General features: G+C 35.2%; 2 protein-coding genes across 3 annotated transcripts in view; one reads left to right on the plus strand and one right to left on the minus strand.

The window, feature by feature from the left end:
- ART3 (ADP-ribosyltransferase 3 (inactive)) overlaps positions 1-3629 on the plus strand; it is an 88123-nt gene extending 84494 nt beyond the window's left edge. For both annotated transcript variants that reach the window (XM_037529060.2, XM_054688265.1), the window contains exon 9: positions 1646-3629. In XM_037529060.2, coding sequence (XP_037384957.1) covers positions 1646-1815 — 170 coding nt within the window. In that variant the 3' untranslated portion in view covers positions 1816-3629. The remainder of the gene's footprint in view (positions 1-1645) is intronic.
- NUP54 (nucleoporin 54) lies at positions 3622-26173 on the minus strand. Its single transcript, XM_037529059.2, has 12 exons — positions 25951-26173; positions 22323-22406; positions 22079-22225; positions 16410-16636; positions 14741-14928; positions 13765-13961; positions 12466-12520; positions 11679-11772; positions 10734-10841; positions 7289-7408; positions 6889-6999; positions 3622-4436 (listed from the first exon to the last, which is right to left on the minus strand). Exons 1-12 carry the CDS (start codon positions 26015-26017, stop codon positions 4308-4310), a joined length of 1527 nt encoding a protein of 508 aa, XP_037384956.1. The 5' UTR covers positions 26018-26173; the 3' UTR covers positions 3622-4307.
- Between the last annotated feature and the right edge of the window lie 44 nt (positions 26174-26217).

Below are 26217 nucleotides of genomic sequence, written 5' to 3' on the forward strand. Positions count from 1 at the left end.
ATAGTTTTCTTTGTATAGGTCCTTTACCTCTTTTGTTAGATTTATTCCCAAGTATTTGATTTTTTTTGTTTCGATAATGAAAGGCATTTTTTTTTAAATTTCTTCTTCTTCAGATTTATTGTTTGTGTATAGAAAGGCTACTGACTTTTGCGTGTTGATTTTGTATCCTGCCACTTTACTGAACTGATTGATGAGTTGAATTAGTTTTTCTGTGGAGTTTTTGGGGTTCTCTATGTATATTATCATATCATCTGCAAATAGTGACAATTTGACTTCTTCTTTTCCTATTTGGATTCCTTATATGTCTTTCTCTTGTCTTATTGCTCTGGCTAGGCCTTCCAGTATTATATTGAAAAGCAGTGGTGAGAGTGGGCATCCTTGTCTGTTCTAGATCTTAATGGAAATGCTTTCAGCTTTTCACCATTGAGAATGATACTGGCTGTTGGCTTGTCATATATGGCCTTTATGATGTTGAGGTATGTTCCTTGTATCCCAAGAATTTCAAGGGCTTTTATCATGAATGGGTGTTGCACTTTGTCGAAAGCTTTCTCAGCATCTATTGTTATTATCATATGGTTTTTATATTTCTTTTTGTTGATGTGTTGGATAACGTTGATTGATTTTCGGATGTTGAACCATCCTTGTGTCCCTGGAATGAATCCTACTTGGTCGTGGTGAATTATCTTATGGATACACTGTTGGATTCTGATAGCTAAAATTTTATTGAGGATTTTTGCATCAGTGTTCATTAGGGAGATTGGCCTGTAGTTTTCTTTTTTTGTGTTGTCCTTGTTTGGTTTTGGTATTAGTGTAATGTTGGCTTCATAGAACGTGTTTGGTATTATCCCTTCCTTCTCAATTTTTAGGAAGAGTTTGTAAAGGATAGGCACTAGTTCATTTCTGAATGTTTGGTAGAATTCATTTGTAAATCCATCAGGTCCTGGGCTTTTGTTTTGGGGGAGATTTTTGATTACCATTTCAATTTCACTGCTTGTAATTGGTCTGTTTTCCTTATTTCCAGTCAGACCCCTTACATATAGTCCATTTAAACAAAAAGAGAGCCAGCAGTTTTCTGGGTTAAGGGCTCTGTGAAACATAATCCTGAGATGGGTGAACTCTACTGTTTTTGTTGGTTCAGATTAAAGAGAAGTAGTTTTCTCCAGGGCAGTGTTTTGTGTATGTATGGAGGGGGAAAAATTATTCTTTATCAGCTTGCAAGGCATAAATGCAACTATAATTAATTTGTAGCTACATTTGTTTATTGGAAGCTATTAGAATATGCATGACATATGCACTCTTACTTGAAATAAAGAATTAAACCCAAAGTATACAGAAAGTGAAAAAAGAAAATTGGTAAGAAATTCTGGAGAACTTCAATAAAAAAACTGTCTTGTCTATATTATTTAGAAAGCTTGTGAGATCCTAGATAAAATCTAGATCACTGCACATGCACATATGCACACACACACAAACGGGAATAGTCTGAAATCAGTAATGAACTTTATTCAAAAGTTATTCCTGGTTCTAAGTATTTCAGGTAAGTTTCTAACATTAATGTTTCTCTGCATATTCTGCATATATGGTATGGTGGATGATACTTTATATTGAAAATGATGTGTCAGTGACTGTGTGTTCTCATTAACAGCTCCAGACCCAGGCCCAGATCCAGTTCCAGTTCCAGGTCCCAAAACCCATCCTTCTGCATCTTCTGGCAATATGCTCCTTCCAGCTTTTGGGAAAGTCACCATTTTTATCACTGCTTTTACTATAGGTTGCTATATAGCCTGTAGTCTGGTAGAGTCTTTATTTACTTGAATAATTACATTACAGGGATCCCTCGTAAAGTCACCAAAAAGAAAGGTCTTTTTCACTTGTTGGCCAAAGTCAGTTGACAGAATGAGAATTGAGTATTTAATGTTATTCATTTTGCAAATTCAGAAAAGTTGGTCCAGATGCCATAAAATGCATTTTTCACTTATTCCTGTATTAGGATTACAAAAAAACCTATCTGTATACTTCTGATTGAATTCAATAAAAGACTTTTAAGGTTATTAGGCATAATTTCACTAGAATTGTCAGCTATTAAGATACCCAGTGTTAGTGTTTAGCATGAATTTGATTCGTTAAATTGTAAAGATATCCTAATTATCTTTGAAGAATCAAACTTTGAGTTCAAATAGTTCACCCCTCAATTCATCTTCCCTCAGTAAATACTTTTCACAGTGTCCACTTTTCTCCAAGGAAATGTGGTAGTTGAATAGTGACCAAGTTAGGCTTTGGTAACTGATGCTTGCTTACACTTTGTTTCAAAAAGGATTTAAGATCAATTTCGAAGATAAACTGCATTAAATCTAAACTAGGTGTTAGGGGTATAATGTGCCTTATTTCTACCATTTACCTCTCCATGTACAGAATCTTGAGCAGACTGTCCATAAGAACCCTTGGCCACTTGATGACTAAACACACCTTCTGATAATCTGTGCTGGAGAACACAGCTTAGTTCTAAGTTCAAAATGGGTCTTTTTTCATCCTCCCCAGCCAAATGTAGAATTTGGTTATCACTTGCTTGGGACACACCTGGGTATAGACCGAATCTAGTTACCTAATTAGCTACATGAACTGGAACAGCAGTTCTGCCTTGCATATCAGTCACTAGTATGACACAAACCTCGGCAGCTGACTGGACTTGGACTGATCTTTAAAAGGCAAGCCCTGGGCCCTAGCCAGGTGTATGTATTTCTTGGGATTAAGAACCTAACAATATTACAACATGTAAAACGAAAGGCTAGAAGTGAGCAGAGTATGCCCCATTTATCACCTGTCCACTAGCAACTCTTCTTACTATAAAGAGGATGGAGGTGGGGTACAAAGGGATAGAAGCGCCTTCGTCCACACTTGGCTGTGTGGATGAGGATGGAACTGCCTGTTTTCTGGACCAAAAAGAAAACAGACAAGGAGAGAAAAGAAATTCCTCTCCCAACACTGCTGGAATTAGAACAGTGAGTAGGAAAGTATGATGAAGGAGAGTAATATTTAGAGTAGTATAGCAAATCTGCATGCCATAAACATGACAGAAGTGGTTGCAAACTTCTAGTAGCTAACCAGGAAAGGAAAAAAAATTAGTTTTAAACTTTTAGTCTCTTACACAACTGTTTTCTAGTGTGCAACTGCAAACAATTTCCTTCAGTGGCATCTCAGCGGAAAGCCTCTGGCTATACAGTGCATCATAGTCCTCACCCTCTCCATGGTAAACGCCGCAACAAGATTCACAGGGCACCTCTCATAAACCAAAGTATCACATAAAAGTACAAAGTTAAAGCATTCCAAGAGGGGTCAATATGATGCAATGAAGATGTACAGTATGTACTTAGAAAACCTGTTAAATTCGGGCATTCTTTATCTTACATGACATCTGAATTAAATTTTACTTACATGTGCTAGTTAAAGTATTTATCAGCATTGATAAATTTTCCCTAGGAACAAAAAAATCAGACTCAAAAACAAGGAAATTATAAAATTCTTGAATTGTGATTATGATTTAGTTCTTGTGTGGACACAAATGATTAATTCTCCCAAAGCCAAATAAACAAAGCACCAGACAGAATTATATAAAAGTAATATAATCAAGAATTTATTTATGTTTTCATCTTTAGAAATAAAGAGGTTTAAAAAACAAAAAAGTTGTAAAAATGATAAAATGTAATTTTGTTACATCCTAATTGCTTAGCTGTGTTCTGTAAATTCCAAATAAGTAAAATAATATAAAAATATATTTTCCAATCTTTATAGAACGAAAAGAAAACCACATTAATCATTAAATACTCTTGGATTTTCTTTACTGCTCCCATAAGTGAATTCACAAATATAAAAGCTGATGTACATTTACATTCTGAAGTACTAATCTCCAATAGCCACGTATTATACAGTTTATTTTGCTATGTGCAAAGTAGATAATTCATATTTACTTGCTATGGAAAGCAGAGTACAGGCTCAATAGAGAATAATCATTAAACATTGATTACTTTTAACAATGCTGTTGTAAAACTGTATGACAGTACATATTTTCTGGCAATTACGTACTTCTCTTTATAAAGTACATCTTCACACTTTCAAAAGGCTATCTTTGAAGAGCTGTAATGTGACTATGTTGTTTCAGACTTGAAAAACAAAAATTTCTCAGAAACCTTCACAAAAACCAAACCAGGAGATTTTTTGTTTTCCCTCCATGTGGTCAGCTTCATTCTTAAGGAAGGACTGATGTAGCAAGAAGATACATTTCACAAACCCTTGGCACAAGTTGTACACTGTCAACTAAAGACACCACCTCTGATGTGAATGGTCTCATTCAATCCATGTTCTACCAACTTTATATCTTCTAGGTCATCTTTTATGATGCTAATCAAGTGGCTAAGGCCTTCCTGCTGTTGTTTCAAATGCTAGAATAAAAAAAATTGGTAATTTGAAAGCTTCTCTCACAAGACTTTTCCCCACTATTTTACTAGCAATACAGTACTTAGTAACTACTCTAAATATGGTGGGAATACATATTTAAACACTTAAACTATGTCTTTAGCTAACACTTTCATATGATTATCAGTAATATATTCTCTAGAAGCAATAAAATCAAATATAATTAACAATATCTTAAACAGAAATTCTGAATGCCTATACTAACCTGATAAAAAACAAAGGTATGAGAATAAAAGATTACAAAAAAAGTACTCAACTATAGATGACTGGCAAAAAGTAAAACTTATGTTTTAAAGTACAAAGTGATAACAATGGTGATAGCTCTTGTTGCTGACAGAATCCTTCCGAGTTATTATAAGGCAGTTTTAAGAACTTGGTGGGTAGTAACTAACAACTCATTAAATCCCTTTAGCACCCTTTGGAGTGCCATTATTATCTCTGCAGATAAAAAGAAATCAAGACACAGTTAAGCAACCTGGCTCAGTCACAAAAGGGTGAATAGCTTTGGTTCAATCCTGAAAGACAGTTTTTCATCGTTTTAGATAGGTGCTTATGTTATTCCCGATTTTATGGCATACATTTTACATAATCCTTTATTTTAATATGCTAGAATCACTCAGTTATTTTCAAGTATTTACCATGAAATATAATCAAGTATATGTATACTTTCCAAAAACCTAGTTTTTAGATGTATAAAATGGCAACATCTAATCTAAGACCATAGTAAAACTGAATATACTGATTGTTTTTTTAAATAACCATCTAAAATCCTCATGGCCATGCCAGTTCTACCTGATAAATTCTACAAAGTTTACCATCTTAATATTTTTTCTCTAGACATAGTCAGTGATTGGATGTTAAATCCTTCCATTTCATTAAGCCAGTCTATTTATCCTATGAAATAAGCTAGGGGAATACCTCCCAACTTTTTCATACAAGATCAGCTTTAGACAAGTGGTTGGAGGTACTGGTCACCCTGACCTCTACCCAGGTCTGCTGAGGGCTAATTTATATGTGGCATACAGATTAAGAAAATAGGATATAGTGCAGCTATTTCTCAAAATTTAGCATGCATACAAGTCGCTCTATGATCTTGAGAAAATGGGAATAAGTAGGTTTTCTAAAGTGAGAACTTAGGTTGGTATTTCTAATGACATTCCAGGTGTGACTGCTATTGTCTGCATATTGGGTAGTGGGGTCTAAGGAATTCCAGTGCATCCACTACCAATGAATTCATCTTTTTAGGGGGGAGCTTTTTTTTTTTATTGTAGTAATGCATATATAACAATTCTCCATTTAAAGCATTTTGAAATGTACAGTTCAGCACTATTAATTACATTCATATTGTTGCTCCACAATCACTATCACCTATCTCGAGAATGTTTTTATTTTTAATTTTCTGTTCCTATTAAACACTAACTCTCCATTACCCCACCCCTCAGTCCCTGGCAACCACCATTCTACTCTCTGTCTTTGAACTGGACTACTATAGCTACCTCATATAAGTGAAATCATAAAATTTTTTTGCTTAATTTTTAAAGAACTGCCGTATTATTTCCCTCAGCAGCTGCACCATTTTACATTGCCACCAGTAATGCACAAAGGTTCTCTCCTCACCAACATTTATTTTCTGTTTTTTGGATTTGAGCCATCATAATAGATATATAGTAGTAAATTCACCCTTTTTTTTTTTTTTTAAAGAATCTTTTTTATTCTTATTTATCTTGAAGGGGCCATGATGCTTTTACTTTCAGAAAAGCAACAAGCACAAAGCATTTTGTTTCCAGAACCATTTGAATGTAAATTGCTGATACAGTACCCTATCACCCTTGCATACTTCACTGTCTTTGCTCTAAGTTAAAACACGCTACTATAATTCCCACAATGATCTATCAAAATCAGATAATGTCTTCAAAATCAGTAGATACATTTCTATTACCATCTAATTCTCAGGCCCAATGCAAAGTTTTGCCCGCTGTCCCAATATAACATGTGACATTTAGTTGTCATGTTTCTTTTGTCCCTTTCTTTTTTTTTAAATTTTAATTTTATTTTTATATTCCCCATACAATTGCAACCCCCTTATGTTGACCCGAATCCCTCCTTTCCCCGCCCCCCAGCCCCCATAGAGTGTATCTGGTTCAGGACACAGAAACATCAATTCCAAAGAGCACCTGCACCCCTATGTTTATAGCAGCACTATTTACAAATAGCTAAGCTTTGGAAACAACTCAAATGCCCAAAAATAGATGACTGGATCAAGAAGATGTGGTACATATACACCATGGAATATTACTCAGCATTCAAAAAAGATAAACACATGCAATTTGCAGCAACATGGATAGAGCTGGAAGGGATCATGCTCAGCAAAATAAGTAAATTCACCTTTTTAGAAGTGCACTCTAGTGCAACACTTACCTGTTTGATTTCTCGTAAGAGATCTGCATCTATGTAATATCTTTCTTCAGATTTGACTGCTCCAAAGTGATTCTGCATCCTGATTTGGGACATCAGTTCATTCAGTCGGCCCTAAAATAAGACAGTCAAATTACAACTGCAAACAAGAGTACCACTTCTAAAGAGAATGTTTTCTTTTAATAGGTACTATAAGCAATTTGTGCAATTCTCCCCCTGTACATTATTTGAAACAGTAATACAAGCCCAAAATAACACAATTAAGAGGCTACTTTAGAAAATTTTGTGTAAAGAGAATACTTGTATTTATTAAGTATACAAAATTCCTTTTTTGAAGACCATGTGGCATTTATCTGCAGATCCACCTGAAACAAATTCTAGCTTTATGGTTTGATATGCTTACCTTAAACTGAGTAGGTGCGTTTAGTTCACACTGAATTGTATCTAGCTGAACTCGTAACTGCTCTTCGTCAGCTTGTATGGCATAGCCACTCTTCCTTTGTATTTCCTGTTTGATCAGGACCTACACAAAGTAGACACACACACCAACACCAAAAGTCATCTGTTTTCAGTTTTGCAAGTGTTACGTAACAATCAGTTGTTGAAAGAAACCATCTGAATAATACACTAACAATACTGATCTTAACAGTTCCAGTTACCAATTATGTTTCTGTCCATTTCTGTTAGACAAGTGACATTAGATTGACGTACACTTAACATTGTTTTAAATTAGGTGCTTTACGGTTTTTTAAAAAAGTTTAGACATTTACTAAGTCTTTCTTAAATGTTACTTAAAATTTTTACTGGACGTTTTTAAAAGACTTTGTGCTTAAGAAGCAATATAACATGAGAATATGTAAGAGCAAAGCAAATTCTCTCACACTCTTGATGTCCACTTTGCTCTTGGTGATGCATGATATCAAGGAGCTTGTGTCTATGCTTGCTTCTAGTTTTATGGTTTCAGGTACTAGGTACAAACCTTTAACCCATTTTGAGTTAATTTTTATATATGTTGTAAGACAGTGGTCTAGTTAAATTTTTTTGGAAGGGGCTGTTAAGTTTTCCCAACACATATGCCTGGCTAGCTTTGCTCCCTAGAATACTTTTTGTTCGTTTTTGATATCATATACTTTTTCCTTTACTATGTAGATATAGTAAATTGTTATAATACTATAGAACCAACCCTGCATTCCTGAAATAAACCTTACTTGGTCACAATATATTCTTCTAGAATATAAGTAGATGGAGTCTCTTTGTTTATATTTCACTTAGATGTTACACATTTCTGTTTGGGGGGGTTAGATTTATTGAAATATAATCCATATACAAAATTCCCCCTTTTACGATGTACAGTTCTATGAATTTTGACAAACATACTCATGTTAACCATCACCACAATCAAGATAACACACATTTCCATCACCGCTAAAAGTTTTCTTCCGCCCCTAGAAGTACTGATCTGTTACCTGTTTCTAGTTTTGCCTGTTGCATATTACATAAATGGAATCATTCCATGTATACCCTTGAAGTTTGGCTTTTTCTCCTAGCATAATCTGCACCTCTATTAGAATTTAATCATGTTTATGGATTTTTACTTTGGGATATACTAAAAGCAGATATGTAAAATGGTACAGCTACTCTGGAAAACAATTCTCAAAAAGTTAAACACAGGCAATTCCAATCCCAGGGTTATGTTCCCAAGAGAAATGAAAGCAATGGTTACACAAACAAACTGCCCATGAGTGTTAGCAGCAGCAGTAGCCATAATATGCAAACAGTGGAAACAACCAAAATGTCTATTAATCAATAAAAATACAGTATACTTATCTAGTGGAATATTGAGCAATTAAAAGTAACGATATATTATTACATGCTACTACACAGATGAATTTTGAAAACGCACTATGCAAAAAAGGCCAGTCACAGAAGACCATGTATTACATGAGTCCATTTATACAAAATATCCAAAATTGGCAAATTTATAGAGACAGAAAGTTGCCTTGGAGTGAAATGGAGTAACTGCTAATGAGCATGGGGTTTCTTTTCAGGGTATTAAAAGTGTTCTAAAATTGACTATGGTGATGGTTGCATAAGACTGCACATATACTAAAAAACCATTTAACTGTAGGCTTTATTTAAATGGCATGGTATGTAAATCTCATCTCAAAACTGTTTAAAAATGGGAAGCTATATTTTTTTCTCTTTGTCTGGAATAATTAAAATAACACTGGCATATTAGTGATTAGATAAAGTCAACAATGAAACGATCTGACCTTGGTGCTTTTTCCACAGTTGACTTTTAATAACTTTTCCAATTGCTTCTATGGTAGAAATCCCTCCATTTAGGATTTTAATATCTCTATGGATTAGTTTTGGTAATTTTAATTTTGCTAGAAAGCCATGTTTCCAGTATCTTCCAAATGTGTTGCCTTAAATTACATGCTGTTATTTTCTTATGCTGTTGCGCATATCTGGTGATGCCTCCTTTCTCCCCAATAATTTTTCTTTTTCTTGTGTCAGACACAAGAGAGGAATCCTTTTTCCCTTGTTCAGACTCATGTCATGCTTAGCTATTTTAATGGTCTTTTCAAAGAAGCTTTACAATTTATTATTACTTTTTTTCTGTTTCACTCATTTCACATATCTTTCTCTCTTTCCTATTCGTTTCTTTTGGATTATCTTGATAGTCTTTTTCTAATTCCTTAAAATAATACTGAGTTCTACACACTTTGCATTTGTATTTTTAAAAATGAAGTTTTTTTCTTTACACTATAAATTTGCCTCTGTACAGCTTTTTGCAGCATTCTATAGAGTAATGTTTCTATTTTCTTTTTTTAAGATTTATTTATGTGTACAAGAACTGGGGTGTAAGCCAGAGGTGCAGGGGGTGACAGGATTCACCAGAGAGAGTAGGGCACAGAACAGGTAGATTTACTGAAATACACTGCTGCAGGGAGCAGCGGGTGAGGCAGGAGAGGTCTGCTGCACCATGTGGGCCCTGGCAGGCCAGGAATGGAACTCGTGCTGCAGTGGCTGGCAATAGCCAATAGCGCTGTCTTTAACCCCTATGCCACCAGGGAGGCCCAGTGTTTCTATTTTCACAACAGTTTATCATTTCCATTTTTATTGCTATTCATTCTGTTATGTCTTCTAATTTGGAAGTTCTATAAAATTGTTTTCATTCACTATTGGTTATATTCTCTTCACCAGTACTAAAAATCAACACAGTATTTTCTGTTATTTTTATGAAAACCAAATATTAATGATCAAGTTCATGCTTTCCTTGCATCAACATGATTTATTTCTTCACCGTCTTCACCCTCACCCTCTTAATAAGATCTGAATTTATTTTATTTCTGCTTTCCTCACCTAATCCTCTGACACCTCAAACATCTAGCTTTTACTAAGTAAGAGAGTTTGGTAATTTCAGTTTCAGATTATGATGCTATCATTATTTCCTTTCAGGTTTTTTTCCTATTACAAAAATCCATAGTTAGCACTTCTACCACATATATATATAGTCTTTTTTTTTTTTAAAAAAAGATTTATTTATTTATGCATACAAGAACTAGGGTACAGGCCAGAGGTGCGGGTGGTGAGAGGATTCACCAGAGACAGAGTGGGGAACAGAATGGGCGGATTGACCAAAATACACTGCTGAGGGGAGCAGCAGGTGAGTCAGGAGAGGTCTGTAGGTTGCCATGTAGGTTGCTGCTCCCTGGCTGACCAAGGATTGAACTCGTGCTGCAGTGGCTGCAGCTTCATAGTTTGCATCTTAACCCCTTGCGCCTCTAGGGAGGCCCGTATAGTCTTAATACATTTTTGAAAAAAAAAGTCCAAATTATTACCTGTAAGGTTCTATGGGAAAGATCCATGAGTTTCCTCTTGTACTGTGCTATTTTAGCCATAGTTGTAGTCTGATTCTTCTGTAATTCACTAATATCTTCAGAAATGATCTGTTCAAAAAAATTTTTAAATATAAAATCAAATATAGATGCCATGATTCATCAGATTCATTGAGATGCTAAGTCTAATTCTAAGCTCAGACTGAGACTCATTTCTTAAAATACAAACTTCCTTTTTAAATCTGCATTTATATTTCTTCTTTTTTGTACATCTAAAAATGAAAAGGTACCATTTCTTTTCAGTTCCAGGATATTTATGATGAGACTAAGTTTTTTCAGAAGGAATATATTTTTCAGAAGGAATAAAGGAATGCGAAATATTATGGAATACAGCCCATAATCATGTCATGAATGGAAAAAGATGTATGAAGTGACACCCAGGAGGGGCCATAATAAACAATTAACCCTAATCTAACTACTCCTGAAAAATATGGTATAAGCCAATCAACTATTGCAGATTGCTTGTGGAGTGATCAGAGTGGAGAGAAAGTTGTGTTAATTACACAACTGAATATACTTTTATGCCTCTGGACTATGCCTCTTATGACTTTTTGCCTGGCCTGAAACCCCACTGTTTGCCTTATGAAGTTTTAACCTTACAAACTTGAGTTGAAATCCCATTTCATTAATGTTTCCCAATAAGAATTAATCCCATAATTGTCCCTATCCATAAATCATTCTAAGGCAATGGCTTATATTGTGATATAATAAGAGGATAAGAAGACACTGTAAAACATGAAGTAGTTATCTAAAACTGTAATTGTTAATTTGCAGTAAACACTATATTGTTCTCCTGTAAGACAAAATAGTAGATCAGATGGTAAAAAGAAATGTCTACAAATCCCTTTGACAACTCTACTCCCAGGGTCAAACAAACTAAATGCTTACATCTAATCTAGTCTGATGCTGCTTAGTCATCTGATCTTGAACCTTCAGTCTTCGAAGAAGTTCTTTGAAACCCACCATTGGCACAGGAATTAACCTGAAGAAATGCAAGTAGTCAATTTTCAGACCCTAAGTCTATCATTACAAAATATAAGAAAAGTTTTCACAATAACATTCATATAAATTCACATTAATTTTCTAGGGTTCTAAGACAGTTCTGACAATGAAGTCAACATTATTACACCACAGAAATTTTATGTAACAATTACGTGTAAATATTTTACAAATAGGAAATATAGTTGAGTCAGAAATTCCATTTTTAAATGCAAATATAATTAGGGGACTGATACTGAAAAATTCAATGTTTTCACCACACTGTTGCTTTAGAGTCTTATAATGCAATAAAAATAAAAATAAACCCTCTAAATATAAAAAGTTAATTTTACTTCCCTAGTAACATTAATTTTTTTTTTTTAAAGATTTATTTATTTATTTATACAAGCACTGGGTACAGTCAGAAGCGCGGAAGGGCGAGAGAATTCACCAGAGCCAGAGCGGGGAGCAGAGCAGGCAGAAGGACCGAAGTACACTGCTGAGGGGAGCAGCGGGCGGCAGGAGGGGTCTGCGCGCCATGTGGGACCCTCCTCCGGTGGCCGGGGAGCAGCCGGGGATTGAACCGGCACTGCAGAGGCTGCGGGCAGCTACGCAACCCAGCGCTCAACTGCTGGGCCACCGGGGAGGCCCTTCCCTAGTAACGTTAATTCTTACATGAAGAGGACTATACACTTACTTTTCAGAATCAGGGTTATCCACTTTGGCTTGTTCCCAGATAATAGGATCAACACCTGTCATAAAGAAGAAATATTTCTAAAAGAAACTTTTTCATAAATTTGTCTGGGAAAGGCCTTCCTAATGCCAAGTTGTTAAGAAAAATGACTCAAATATAACTGTTATAAAATATTTCACAGGATAAGGCTTAAAAAAAGTATAGACTGAAAGGAAATACCTATATTCTACAGAATAGATTAATTCCCAGAATATAGAAAGAGCTCTTGTAATTTAAAAAGGAAAAAAAAATTAACAGAAAATGGGCAAAGGGCATGAATAGGTAATTCACAAAAAAATTAAACATGTGGCTAATAAATATACCAAAAAAAAGCTCAACTTTCAGTAATCAAGGAAATGCAAGCTATAAATATAATTGTATCTCACCACCACAGTGGCAGACTCCACTGTTGGCAAAAATATAGCAAAAGGAGAAGATAGAATAAAAATATGAGAAAAGTACCACATTCTGATTATGAATGTAAATCGTAAAATTTTCTTTGGAGAGCAATTTGGCAGTATTTAACAATATACAAAGTATATACATTCAACTCAAAAATTTCAGTATCAAAGATTTATTCTAAACAAGATACACGCCCATGTGCTTGAAGATATTATTTAGTAGAATGTCAGTTGTTGCAAAGTTTAACAGTGAAAAAGTTTGTTTACACTAGAGGTTAAGTGAAGTAAGGTGCATTCATAATGTTCTATAGTTTCTGAAACACCAAGATTTACTTTCATGTACTGTTATGGGGAAATTAAGAAATACTGTTAAGTGAAAAAGTAAGCTGCAGTAAATGTATAGTGCAGAATCCTTTTTTAAAGAGCTTAAATATACGTGTTTATGTTAAAAATCACAGATAATTATTAATAGGTACGTCAGTGGAAGGGAGGTAAAGATGATCTGTTATTTAACCTATCTAGTTATGCCATCTAGAATCTCTTATGGCAAGAACACATTCAGTTTTACTTGAATATTCAGTTAAAACGGGATAAACTAGGGAAAAAAACTATTAGGTAGAGAGATTATAGGCTATTTTTCTTGAGTCCATCATTTCTCAAAATCTAAAAAATGTATTAGCTGTATAATAAAACAAATTACATGGATGACAATAAAAATATTCAAAACTGACTCAAATAAAGTATGCATGTAATAGTGGAAACTGGCTTAATTAACATTAATAACTAATCAACTCCTCCCCAAATAGTGATCAAATATTTCTGTATCTTTCATTTTCTCAACTCTTCAACTCTAGAAACATACCAGCAGGAGGATTCTGTAAAAGCTGTTTGATCTGTGCAGGAGAAAGTTCTGTTCTAGTCATAGAAAGGGTGACCCCAAGTTGCTGCAAGTTTGTTTTTATATTGGTTTGTTCAAAATGGGCATATAGTGTTGTGGCTGGAACTCTTCTTGAAGTACCATTTGGAGAACGTTCAACAACATAAATGACAACTTCTGTCCTGAGAGAAAAATAACCAAGTTATAAAATATAGAGCTTGTAATGCATAGCCACAAGTATGAATGCAGCATGTGAATTTCAAAGGGTAGCTGAATTCAGATGTTGGGAGAATGAAATTTTTTCTTAAACCTTGGAGATTAGGAAACCTTATTTAATGTTATGTTCACTTGTAAATCACCTTAAATGATAATAGTTAAAATGTGATATGCAAGTAGTATTTGTAAAAGATTTACTCAGCTGCAAAGTCCTATGTAAATGTTGTTTATTCTTTATCCAGAATTGAGTTCTTTGGGAGATCTGTTGAAGCTTTATGGGATGATATAATTAAGAACAAGAAGCAAAATCTGATTTCAGTCACCTATCTCACGAATAGCCCTTCTAACCCAAAATATCTTCAAGGAAGTATCTTGACACTAAGTCTGACAATGATACATAGGACAAAAGAAGTTAATCGAGCAACTCATTTATGAATGTACATGAACAGTAATCAAACTTTCCAGTTGTGTCTTTGTGTCTCTTGATTTGTACACAGCTGTGATTAAGCTTTCTTTTTTGTGAATGAATACCATAAGATATAATTACCATCCAATAAGTTAAGAAACTAAGATTAAGAAAAAGCTTTAAACATGTTTAAAAGTATGTTTCTATACATACAGTATAATTACTAGCTGAGAAATGATATGCTGCTCTGAGATTTAATTTATGCTTTAGCAACAAAAACTGTTGCTCACTCTTTTTGGACCAAGGCACACATAAAGAGCACATTTAGTGTATACTTACTGATCATCTGGCAATGTTTTAATACCCTCTACATTTACAGTAAGGGTCTGGTGTCCTCCCAAAACTTTATGCAATGATTCTACCAAGTACTGTTGCTGGTTTCGAATATCTGCTTCTTTTTTATTGAAAACTAAGACCACTAGCCCATCTTCATCTTTATTATTGGGCATACAACTATAGCCTACTGCCTGTGGAATGACAAAATAAACAATATCAAAATATGCACAGATCTTAATTCAGGTGTTTAATATTAATAGCTTCATATCTGCTAAAACAGGAAAAATAGCTTAATGTTTAAAATGAAGGGAATGATTTTTCCACCACTCTGTGCCCTAGAAGGGCAAACAATTATAAAGAGAATTATAAAGAGAAACAATTATAAAGAGAAACAATTATACCCAAGTGTAACATAAACTTACAGAGAAAAATTAAATTTCCTCTTCAACAGAATAACCAAATAGCTTCCTCAACTGAAAAACTTTGATATCCATTATTGTTAGATGTTTTCTGAATATTGTTGAACAACTTGTGCATGTCATTATAAAAATGACCGCAAAAGTCATAGACCAAAATTTAATTTATTTTACTATATATCTGACTGGATTAAGATTAGATATACAGAAAAATTATTTACAAATAAATACTTTTAAAGTTACATTGTCAATCTATAAGGAATGAATACATCATTTTATGGTCTCATTAACAAAAACCTATGAAGCAGGTCCGTTTTTTACATAATATTAAATATAACTATACCTTTCTAGAGAATTATTCTTTTAAATAGTCTTTTCTGTCACCACTTATACACAACTTTTAAAAAAGAATTTAAATTCACTCTAGATGAGTATTTATAAATTTTACCATATACATGTTAGATATCAACTTTAAAAACTGTTATATTCAAACTACATCTATTATGGTATTCCTCATAGTCACTAAAGTATAATAATTTCAGCTATATATACTGAAAAGATATGCTTCATTTTTCTTAGAGTGATGCGATAAACATGTATTCTCTAAAAAGATAGGTTGGTAACTTTTGCCTGTTTGATCATGTTCAAGGATCTGATCCTTAACCTTGTAGCTCCAATTGCAGGCTTATATACACATTTATTAGAGTAACACAGGTCAACAACTCAAAAGAGGCTGGAGTATAAATTGGATTACTACATGACTTTGTGATGAAAAATACACTGCCAAGTTTACCTATATTAAATTCAAATTTCAAATGAAAAGGTAAGCACAGAAAAAAAAAGAAAATGGACTACTGACATTCAGTGACAAAAGGATTACACATTCAGTATTACACATCCTATACGCTGGGTAGAATGTACTGGCCAATGTTAGATGATGACCAATATAACTTGTAGTTTTGAATCTCACCTTTAGAGTTGCGAAGCAGACCATTCTCCTATTAACATTTTTTTCCCTAGGAATAAATTACTTAATAGCATTCCCTTCGTGATCTGGTCACTTTCAAACACACATATGTAAGAAATTACTTCAATTTTACAATTTTTTTATTTCTAAAATAAAGGTAAATGGTACTATATTCAAGAAGTACTAAAAAAACAAAAGCAATTGGCATTGTTTTAATCCAAATATTTTAACCCAAAATAGCATTTTTTTCTTATACTCTTCAAATGAAAATCAAAGGTAGTATTAATACCTTAAATCGGCAAAAGGGATTTTCTTGTGTGAATTCCACTGGTGGAATGTTATTGTTGAAATATCCTTTTCCTGTTCCCCAAAAGGCCTGCAGTTGATTCCATTTTGCCAAAATAGCATCTCTCTCATCTCCCAATAGCGTTGGAGCAGAAAGAGCACTTGCAGTATTTATCAGCTGGTTGGACTGAGTAGGAGCTTGTGTAGGTTGACTGAAGAGACCACCTAATGCTAAAAATATACCCCAAAATTAGTATTTCCAAAAAAGAATCAATTCAGATTCTAAGTGTGGTAGGCAGAATAATGGCTCTCTTTCCTCTAAGATGTCCGTATCCTAATTCCCAGAACCTGTAAATATGTTGTTTCACACAGTAAAAGGAATTCTGCAGATGTGATAGAGTAGAGGTTGTCCTGGGTTACCAGTGAGGGCTCAACAAAATCACAAGGGGCCTTAACAGGGGAGAACATCAGATTCAAAGAGATCTGAAGATGCTATGCTGGCTTTGAAAATGGAAGAAGGGGAAGCCAAAAAAGGCAGAGAAACTGCAGAAGCTGAAAAAGGCAAGGAAATGTATTCTCTAGAGTCTCCAGAAGTAACACAGCTCTATCAACACCTTGATTTTAGCCCAGTGAAACCCATTTCTTTGGCTTCCAGAATTCGGAGATAATAAATTTTTGTTATGGCAGCATCAGGAAAACTAATACACTCTGACAATTTTTACAATGTTAAATTTCTTTTTCTAATCATGTCATCTCAAAATAAGTAGTTCTATTACCAGAATACAAATCATATCTATATAAATTAGTGTGGTATCATGCCTACCTGAAAAAACAAAAATAAAAAGATGAAGAAAGAATGCATATAGGCATGGAAAAGTTGCACAAATTTTTTCTAAACAATCTGATTACTACTATATTACTACTATATTACTATATGTAATAAAAATTTAGGGAATACAAAATGAAAAAAAAATTACATGACAATTGATACACATTAATTGATCATAACCAGCTAATAAATACTTTTCCTTCTTAATATTACAAATACATAGGGAAAATAACAACAAATGGATTATAGGCTATTTATTGGTTGTGTAATGTTGGGCAAATCACTTCTCTGTACTATAAGTATTCTAAGTAAAAGAAAGGCAAAACTGTTAGATCAATATTTACAAAAGGTAAGTACATGAAATTAAACCTTCAAACAACAGTTGAGTCACTAATAATGCTTTAATCACATAACAAAAAATTCTTTAAATTACTGATTATATTTATTTTATACTTTAAAGTCTCAATTTGGTGCTCTAGTATGCCTTTATCGCCTTTTGACACTTGCTTTTTCTCACTTTTTAACAAAGCAGGGAACACATCTGGGGCTCAGAGTTTAAAGCAAGGAGTCTAGCTACAATTTATTAACAAACTTTCTTTGTACTTAATTGCAATTGTCTTTTTCTTACTACAAATAATGGTTTTCCATTTATAATACAGCACAAATTTTCCTGATCATTTTCCACATAACCAGAAATATGGGGACTAAAAAATGTCACAACAAGGAAACAAACAAATGTAGAATGTGAGACATTTCATAAGACAACTGGTTTGTTTTCTGCAACAGTTCTTAATGGGAAAAAGAGTAGGGACTTCTCTAAACTAAAAAGAAACGTAAAAGATGTAACAAAAAATGAATGTGTGGACCTTGTTTGGATCATGATTTGAACAAATCAATGAAAAGAACTTTACTATGTTAGAATTTTTCACAATTAAAGAACAGAAAATATTCACTGGGTTTAAGATGATTAATGACCTCAACTATTTGAGTAAAGACAATAGAAACTCAGGTTAATATGGGCCAAGAGGCAAAAGGAAGCAGTAGGAGATCCTCCCACTCTTCTTGAAGTATTTCAAATAGGGGGAAGGGAAGAAGAGAGTAGTGGCTGAAGTGAGATTAAAGTAGGTTTGTTTTGTTGTTAATGTTTTAAGGAAAAAGACAGGGTCCTTGAAGAGAGAAGATAAAGAATTGCGTACGTGCACATATGTGCATGAGACAGAGTAGGAATAAACAGCACAAGGGTCCCATGAAAGCAGCTGAATGAGACTGAGAGCAAAGATGAAGAGAGGAAAGGATGGGTATAGAGAAGGTAAAAAAACAGATGTGGTGGTGGGAAAGTTAAGGAATTACAGTGCGGGATTCTAGTTTCTCTTTGAAGTAGAAGTTAAGGCCATCAACTAAAAATGAGAACAGAAATTTGAAGAGAACAGGTTGAAAATAACCATTAGAGAAAAGGGGCGAATAAGCTGAAATAAGTTTAGAGACGTCCCTAAACTATCTGCAGAAATACCAGGCAATGCTGAGGCCCAAAGCAAGGCTGGTGATTAAGAATTTAGAGGTACTAGTCAATCTTCTATATTTTGTGATTTTCTCAGGTAGTATCTGGATAGATAGTTGAGCTACTACAGGCTGAGGTTGGGTGTGTGTGTTTTTCAAAGAGATGTAACACAAGGACAAGGAAGTTTAGCATATTGGAAAGAGTGACTAAAATGAAAGGACATGGTATCTAATTTAACTGGTGAAAAAGGTGAAGACAGGAAGCTGCTGATGAGGAGCAGAAAGTGTAGTGGTCTAAATATCCTGATGAGATCTAAGAACAGCTATATTGGAAATAGTTAGGGAAAAAAAAAAAAAAAAAAAAAAACCAGGCAAAAAGAGCAATAGGTTGTGAGGATTTTTACATTAGTGGCTTTGGAATTAGAACAGTTTCAGGTGTTGCCAAGATCCAGGGTAAGAATATTGGCTCAAGTGGGGTAACGATGGTCTTCAGAATAAAAGGTAAAGGGTATGAAAGAAACGTTTCTTTTTGTCTAACAAATAAATGCAAATAAGCCATGCGGATACTAAAACAACCCAATTTAATAGCAGAACTTGGAAAGAAAAGCAACACTAAGAACCAGCTGCCAAAGTCTTCAATAAACAAGAGGAAGCATGCAGATATTTCAGATCAGATCTATCAGAGATGAAATAGCCAGACAGCAAGCACCTCAGAAACAGGAGTTTTTAAAATAAGGTAATGGCTCCACAACCTGCAGATTATACTCAAATTCCTCACAATAGCAGGTCTCAAATTCATTATGCTGTGCCATGCAGTCATGCATTCATCAGTGTTTCCCTTCTGCCCACAATACCCTTTTCTATCCAATTGGCTAATTCCTTCAAGATTTAGTTCTTCCTTTACATTCCATAGCATCTTACATGGATCTATTTTAGTAATTTCACTTATCTACAGGTACTATATATTAAAAGGTAGTGTACATATACATATATGGTTACTTGATGTTTGTCATTCTGTTGGCTTGGAAAGTATGAACAGGATTGTGGTTTTCAGTCTTATAAACCTGACAAAAAACACACTCAAAAACAGCTGCTACTTATTTGAATGAGCCCTTTCATTCTGAAAATGAACAGTAACAGATTCACATTTAATAAAAGTAAATGCAACTGTAATAACATAGTTGGAGAATTTATTTCAAGAAACAAAGAAAAAAAAATCACTGTCCTTCTCTATTTGGAGAAAATACAAATTTTGTATTTTTGTAGGAAGAGAGTAGAAAAGATTAATGGGACACTAGAAAGAACAATTCTGAAACTATTATCTTCAGCCTATTAGACAATTCTTAAAACCCATGTTTAACAAATTACTAATCTTCAACAACTGAGTAGAATGAATTTCAGTCTAAGAGAAATGAAATAAAAGTGATTTTAAGAAATGATGTGAAAATGATAAGGCATTAAACAGGAAGTCAAGGAACTTAATGTACTATAGTACTTTGAGACATATGGGTGGGTAAGTTACATTCTCTCACCTATAAAATGGACATTATTTCATGGGGTTCTTAAGAAAATTAAATAAATTAACCTATAGAAGATAACCCTGGAAAATACTACCTTGTCAGTTAGTAAAGAAGCCATGAAAGAGTCAGTCTAAAAAAACTACTACCAAAAATAAACCTAGCTCTACATTGTGGCAAAAGGACTTGCTTGGGAAATAATCCTAAGAGACTTAAACTGGCCCAACTTTGCAACTTAAGCATCAATAAGGATAATGTAATGGATTAAAAAATATCAAATAGTTTTGAATACTTGAGAGTTCCTAATATTAAATCAGTCACCTTTGGAGAATGATAGCAAACCAACTCTTTATTTTGAAAACTAATAATTAAGGGAAATAATCAAATAGTAGATGAAATTTTTTATTTAACAAATAAATGAAAAAGGAATTGTAGGGTTGGAATGACAGCAGTCTGCAACCCTAACAATGTAATAGATCTAAGTAATGATCAACAAAGGCTACTGCTAACATCACAACAGAGACAATCAGAAATTATGTCTCTTGATTAAAAAATACACTTACAGTAGTCTTAAAAACAAAAAAACTATCAACATAAATAAGCCCCTAGATCCAACTAATTTTGGAATATGTTAAACTAGTTAAAACTGTACCATAGAGGGCCCCCATGGTGGCACAAGGGGTTAAGCACTGCACTATGAAGTAATCCACAGCCTCTGCAGCATAAATTCAATCCCTGACCAGCCAGGGAGAAACCCACATGGTGAGGCAGACCTCTCCTGTCTCGCCCACTGCTCCCCTCAGCAGTGTATTTCAGTCAGTCTGCCTATTCTGTTACCCACTCTGTCTCTGGTGGATCCTCACACCCCCCGCATCTCTGGCCTGTACCCCAGCTCTTGTATGCATAATTAAATAAATCTTTAAAAAAAAAAAAAAAACTATACCATAGAATGGAATCAATAAAGTCTTTGCTGAAAAACTCTATAGCACAAATGATCTGATTTATTCAACAAACTGAAAAACAAGAGAGCTAAAGATTTAAGACAGGCAAAACTGAACAAAACTGTTAACACTTGAATTTCAAAACTATAAAGAAAAGTAAGGAAGTAATCATAAAAGACAGACTAAAGTTCCTCTCACAAAGCAGCAATTGGGAATAAAATGTGGCAGGGCTCCTGAAGTGGCTGGCCAGGTTTCAACTTCCCAACAGGCAGTGTTACCAGGTGTTCACCTTAGCTATAATTCATTAAACTACTTTTGTGCCATTTTCTAGATTTGTCTTATTTTTAGCAATGAAAATTTAAATGGAATGATACTAAACACAAAGGCCTTAAAGTGTCCTAATCATCCAGTCTTCTTTCCAGTTGTAATACATATAAACATGAGCAGTAGCTTTTGAAATCTTTTGGAATATACTGTTTGTAATTCTTAAAAAAAGAATAATCCACTAAAAGTATTTTGAACAGTGCACTCAATGTTAGGTATCTTATTACAGTTTTATGTTTTGTTTTTTTTTAAAGATTTATTTATTTATTTATTTATACAAGCACTGGGTACAGTCAGAAGCGCAGGAGCGTGAGAGAATTCACCAAAGCCAGAGCAAGGAGCAGAGCAGGCAGGACCGAAGTACACTGCTGAGGGGAGCAGCGGGCCGCAGGAGAGGTCTGCGCGCCATGTGGGACCCTCCTCTGGTGACCGGGGAGCAGCCGGGGATCGAACCGGCGCTGCAGAGGCTGTGTGCAGCTTCGCAACCTAGCGCTCAACTGCTACGCCACCGGGGATGCCCATACAGTTTTATGTTTTAAGTAGGGTGAAAACCTCTTATACTTACTAGTTTGCTGTTGCTGCTGCTGAGTATTAAATCCTCCAAATCCCAGTCCAGTTCCCAAACCAGTACCTAAACCAGTACTAGTTCCTGTTGTTGTGCCAAAGCTGGTACCAAATCCAAAACCTTTGTTCTGAGTACCACTGAAGAGTCCTTTGAATGAAAAATTTGAATTGCATAAGTTAGGAAATAAAAACAAAAAGTGATTTCTAGTTCATTTATGTCTGTAAGTGATGAGATGTCCTCTTACCAGTAGTGCCTGAGTTGGTGGGAGCAGAAAAGCTGAATGCAGAACCTGCTGTTGTAGATGCTGTCCCAAATCCTCCAAACCCACCTAATTAAAAAAGGATAGACAGGAAGAATCTTTTGTATACAAGAGGTAATTTCTTTTTCATATTATTTCATAACTAATTGCTAAATATAAAGACAAAATACATTGATCTAATTTTCCTTTCTCTATTTTCAATAATGAAAAAATTCTAATACTAATCAAGAAGTCAGTATGTTACAAGAAATAAGAAACTAAATATTTAAAGTAGAAATACCACAGTGAAATAGACCCTTTGACTAAAGGGTTAACTGATTAATGGTTACCTAGCTGTAAGGATATGTAAAGCCTATTGCCAAAATAGGAAAAATTTTACCTTTCAAATAGGTGCTGCAAATTCAAATGCCTACAAGACTTAACACTGAAAACATTAATGGGTCAATTAGATTGGTGATATGTTCAATGTGAACAATTTTGTAAAAAATGACAGCAGTTCCTGAATTCCAGTACAGTATTGCTATAAAAAAATGGTAGTTTTGTAGTGTTGTATATTCCCATTTTCCCCAAAGGAAATAGGAAGTCTATTTTCTACTTGAAATTTAGGGATTTTAAACACTTATTCAATACATTTTATTTTTTTGACAAATAAATGTCTTAAAAATAGTATGCCAAGCAGATCTGATGGCACACTATATTTCCAGTTTACGATGCTACCTTTAGTCAAGTTACTTATATCTATTTTAGTATACATTTCTACTTAGTGTCCTTCAGGACAAAGCAGTTTTTCAAAGGAAACATACTGCATTCTGACCTCTATCACAAGAACATTTTTTTCAAGGAAAAGGTAAGTGACAAAATGTGGAAGGAAGGGAAGGTTAGCATGGCTGTCAAGGGCCTCTGCACTACAGTTTAGAAAATCTGGCAAATATACCAATTTCATTTTTAGGTAAGTTTAGAGATGAAATTAACGGAATGGGATTCTAGTCTACCTAAAATTGTTTTACGTTTTTTTTTTCCCCATTGTCAGTTTTTACCCAATTACCAATGTGATGCTGTAGACTTAAGACAAATGTTTTGACCATCAGTACTCTCTGAGTTAAGCTATAGATTTTCTGGAGTTTTAACTTTTAATCTATTTCTGAGATTCAGCAATACTGTAATATAAAAGATATAAAAAGAAAAAACAAATTCATCATATGATTCTGAATTGGAAAATTATACAAGTATATACCACATGTTGTATGCAGGCACAACCAAATACTCCATATATGTGTAGCTTCCATTACAGTACTTCAGACTGTAAGTAAACATTTAGATTAAAAATCACCTGAAGTACTGAACATTAAATCTTTTCTATTAGTCTTCACTTCTACAGAATAATTATGATATATTCTGAATTGGTTATATGATAAAAACACTGGTATCTTAGGCTCCGTAATACCAAATACATATATTAGTAATAGTGAATCAACATAGATACAACATAGTATTTCTATCAGTTGTTTGCTGAAGGTTAAGTTAGTTTATATATACCTATGAGCAGCTAAAAGTTGTAACAACTCAAAACTTACACATAAAGTGATAATTCCAAATGAACATGAAATCAAGCATATATCAAATAGGTTTATTAACTGTTGCTGAATTAAAAGGTGGGTGGTTTTATTTAGGAAACACAAATTGCAAAATAATGATTTTGTTTTACCCAGTGCCAATTTTAAGCAAACAAGGAAAGTGAATATACCAGGTGACAAGTAACATCTGCTTACTTTAAGTATATCTTAATGATAAAAGATTATTTTATCTTTGGAATTTTCAAGTTTTCTTCAAAATGTTTTCAACGCAGATGCCATGGTGATACTCATAATGCTGTAACAACTCACTGCACAAAATACCAGACTTCCCAAATAAGTTTTAGGGAGTAAATAATCTTTGCCAAATGCATATAATTGGCATGGGCATAAAGTAAGAGAATATGGACAATGAATTCATATACGAGCAGCTGAGGAGCAAGATTTGTCTACAGGGTCACTGAATACAGAATACACATAGAACTATTTTAAATAAATAAATACACATAGATTATAGCTTGTGTTTTGCAAAATTTCCAGGGATCTTCAAACAACACATAGATACCAAAATCTTCCTAATCATGTCTTTGAATGTAAAGATGATTTATCTACCTTTTAGAATTTATTATCTCACGGTAAATTAAATCACTCTCTCCGATCATTTGTCAAAAATCCAGTAAGCTGGGGATTCTTTTATAATTGTTATTTTACAGAAATCTTAATCTGCTGAGTTGTTAAAAAATATATTCTATTACTGAGGTTAAAAAACAGTATAGTTTACTGCTGTTCGTATAAGACTTGTTTCTCTGGAGAAACACAAGGACGGTCAAATGAAATTCAATGAAAGATGCAGGAAAAATGAAAAATAACTGCAGGAGTCCAAGAATCCCAAGAAAATGGGCCTGATGAGATTATACTTTGGAAGATATACTCTACTCAAACTAATAACCCATCCAAATTCTTATCACTTGGAAAGTATCTTCTTTTCAATTAAATGCAAATTTCACAAAGGAATATTAAAATTTGCAAGGCTTCCCAAAACCAAATCTTTAATGACCGTCAAAACTTGATACAAATGTTTCTGATTCAGCAATAGGAAATGAATGCTCTTTCCTTATCAGACATAAGCTGTTTTTTCCCCAAATTCTAGGAACCATAAAATATTCTTGGACTCCTGCTCCCAACATTTGTTACACATACAACCCGCAGTATCTACCTGCACTTGCCAGACTGTTACCAAAATTGAACGGAGTCGCCGAGGTAGTAGAAACACCGAAATTCCCAATATTAAAGTTCACTGCAGGATTAGCAGTTAATCCGAAACCCCCAAAATTAAACCCACTGGCGGTGGAGTTGGCAGTCTCAAGCCCACCAAATCCTGATAGGCGTGTAGGCAAAGAAACAAAATTTTAAAAGGGAGGAGAGGGAAGAAGAAAAGGAAAAGAAAGCAAGAAAAGTATTAGAAGAATCAGCAGGTTTCACAGCAGTGAACAAAGACAGACCTTCACTTTGTTCTAAACAAGTTTAGGAAAGGAGGTGGGGACCGGAGGAAGGAGCTGGCGCGAGAAACCCCTCGGTAGGACCTACTCCGGCACCGGATCCCGCCCTTTTGCTGCGGGGGCCCACGGCGCCGCAGGGAAGCGGCTGGGCTTCCCCAGCCCTAACCTCACAGCCCCGTCCTCACCGGAGCCACGCGAGCGTTCCCGCGAGTCACGGAGGCTGAGGAGGGGAAGGGAAGACGGGTCTCGGACATGGAGAGAAAGGAGCAGTTTCCAGTCTCTCCAGACTTCCCGGCGGCGGGAAGCCAAGCCCAGGAGGGCAGGGCCCTCCGGGGACCCCTCCGTGGCGGGAGCGCGCCGGGCCGGGCCTCGATGCCCCCGCGGCCTCCCCGACCCTCTGGCGGCCCCCGCCCTTTCCCGAAGCCCCGGCGGTCTCCGCGTGGGCGGGAGACCCCACGATCTCCAAGCCCGAGCGTCACCGGCTGAGGGGTCGGACCGGAAGCCTCCCAGGTCCCCAAAATAAGGTCAGGGAGGGTCACTCACCCGCGGGGGCTGCAGTGGCTGCGGCGGTGCCCGAGGTACCCGAGGGAGCGCCAAAGTTGAAGGCCATGTCGCGGGACCGGGGGACCGAGGCTCTGCTCCCGCGACACTCGGTGCGCTTCGCTTTTTGATCCGGCGAGGAAACCGGCCCCCGGATCTCGGAGTTCCGCCTCTTTTTTGGCCTATCCTGAGAGGCCGGAACGCCTGCAGGGCGTAGGGGGTGGAGGATCCAGAGGGAACGCCCCCCGTCCGGCTAGCTCGCTCGGGCTT

This window comes from Talpa occidentalis, unplaced genomic scaffold, assembly GCF_014898055.3.
Source record: "Talpa occidentalis isolate TD23 unplaced genomic scaffold, MPIMG_talOcc4v2.1 talOcc4.6, whole genome shotgun sequence".
NCBI classification, from domain to species: Eukaryota; Metazoa; Chordata; class Mammalia; order Eulipotyphla; family Talpidae; genus Talpa; species Talpa occidentalis.

Bases quoted from the DNA above. Each gene is read 5' to 3' on its own strand.
- NUP54 (XM_037529059.2), bottom strand. From the start codon at position 26,017: ATGGCCTTCAACTTTGGCGCTCCCTCGGGTACCTCGGGCACCGCCGCA. The intron at 22,226-22,322 runs GTAAGAGGACAT...TTTCATTCAAAG, and splicing joins CACCAACTCAGGCACTACTG to GACTCTTCAGTGGTACTCAG. The intron at 7,409-10,733 runs GTAATAATTTGG...TACTTTGTGTAG, and splicing joins TTTCCCATAGAACCTTACAG to GTCCTGATCAAACAGGAAAT.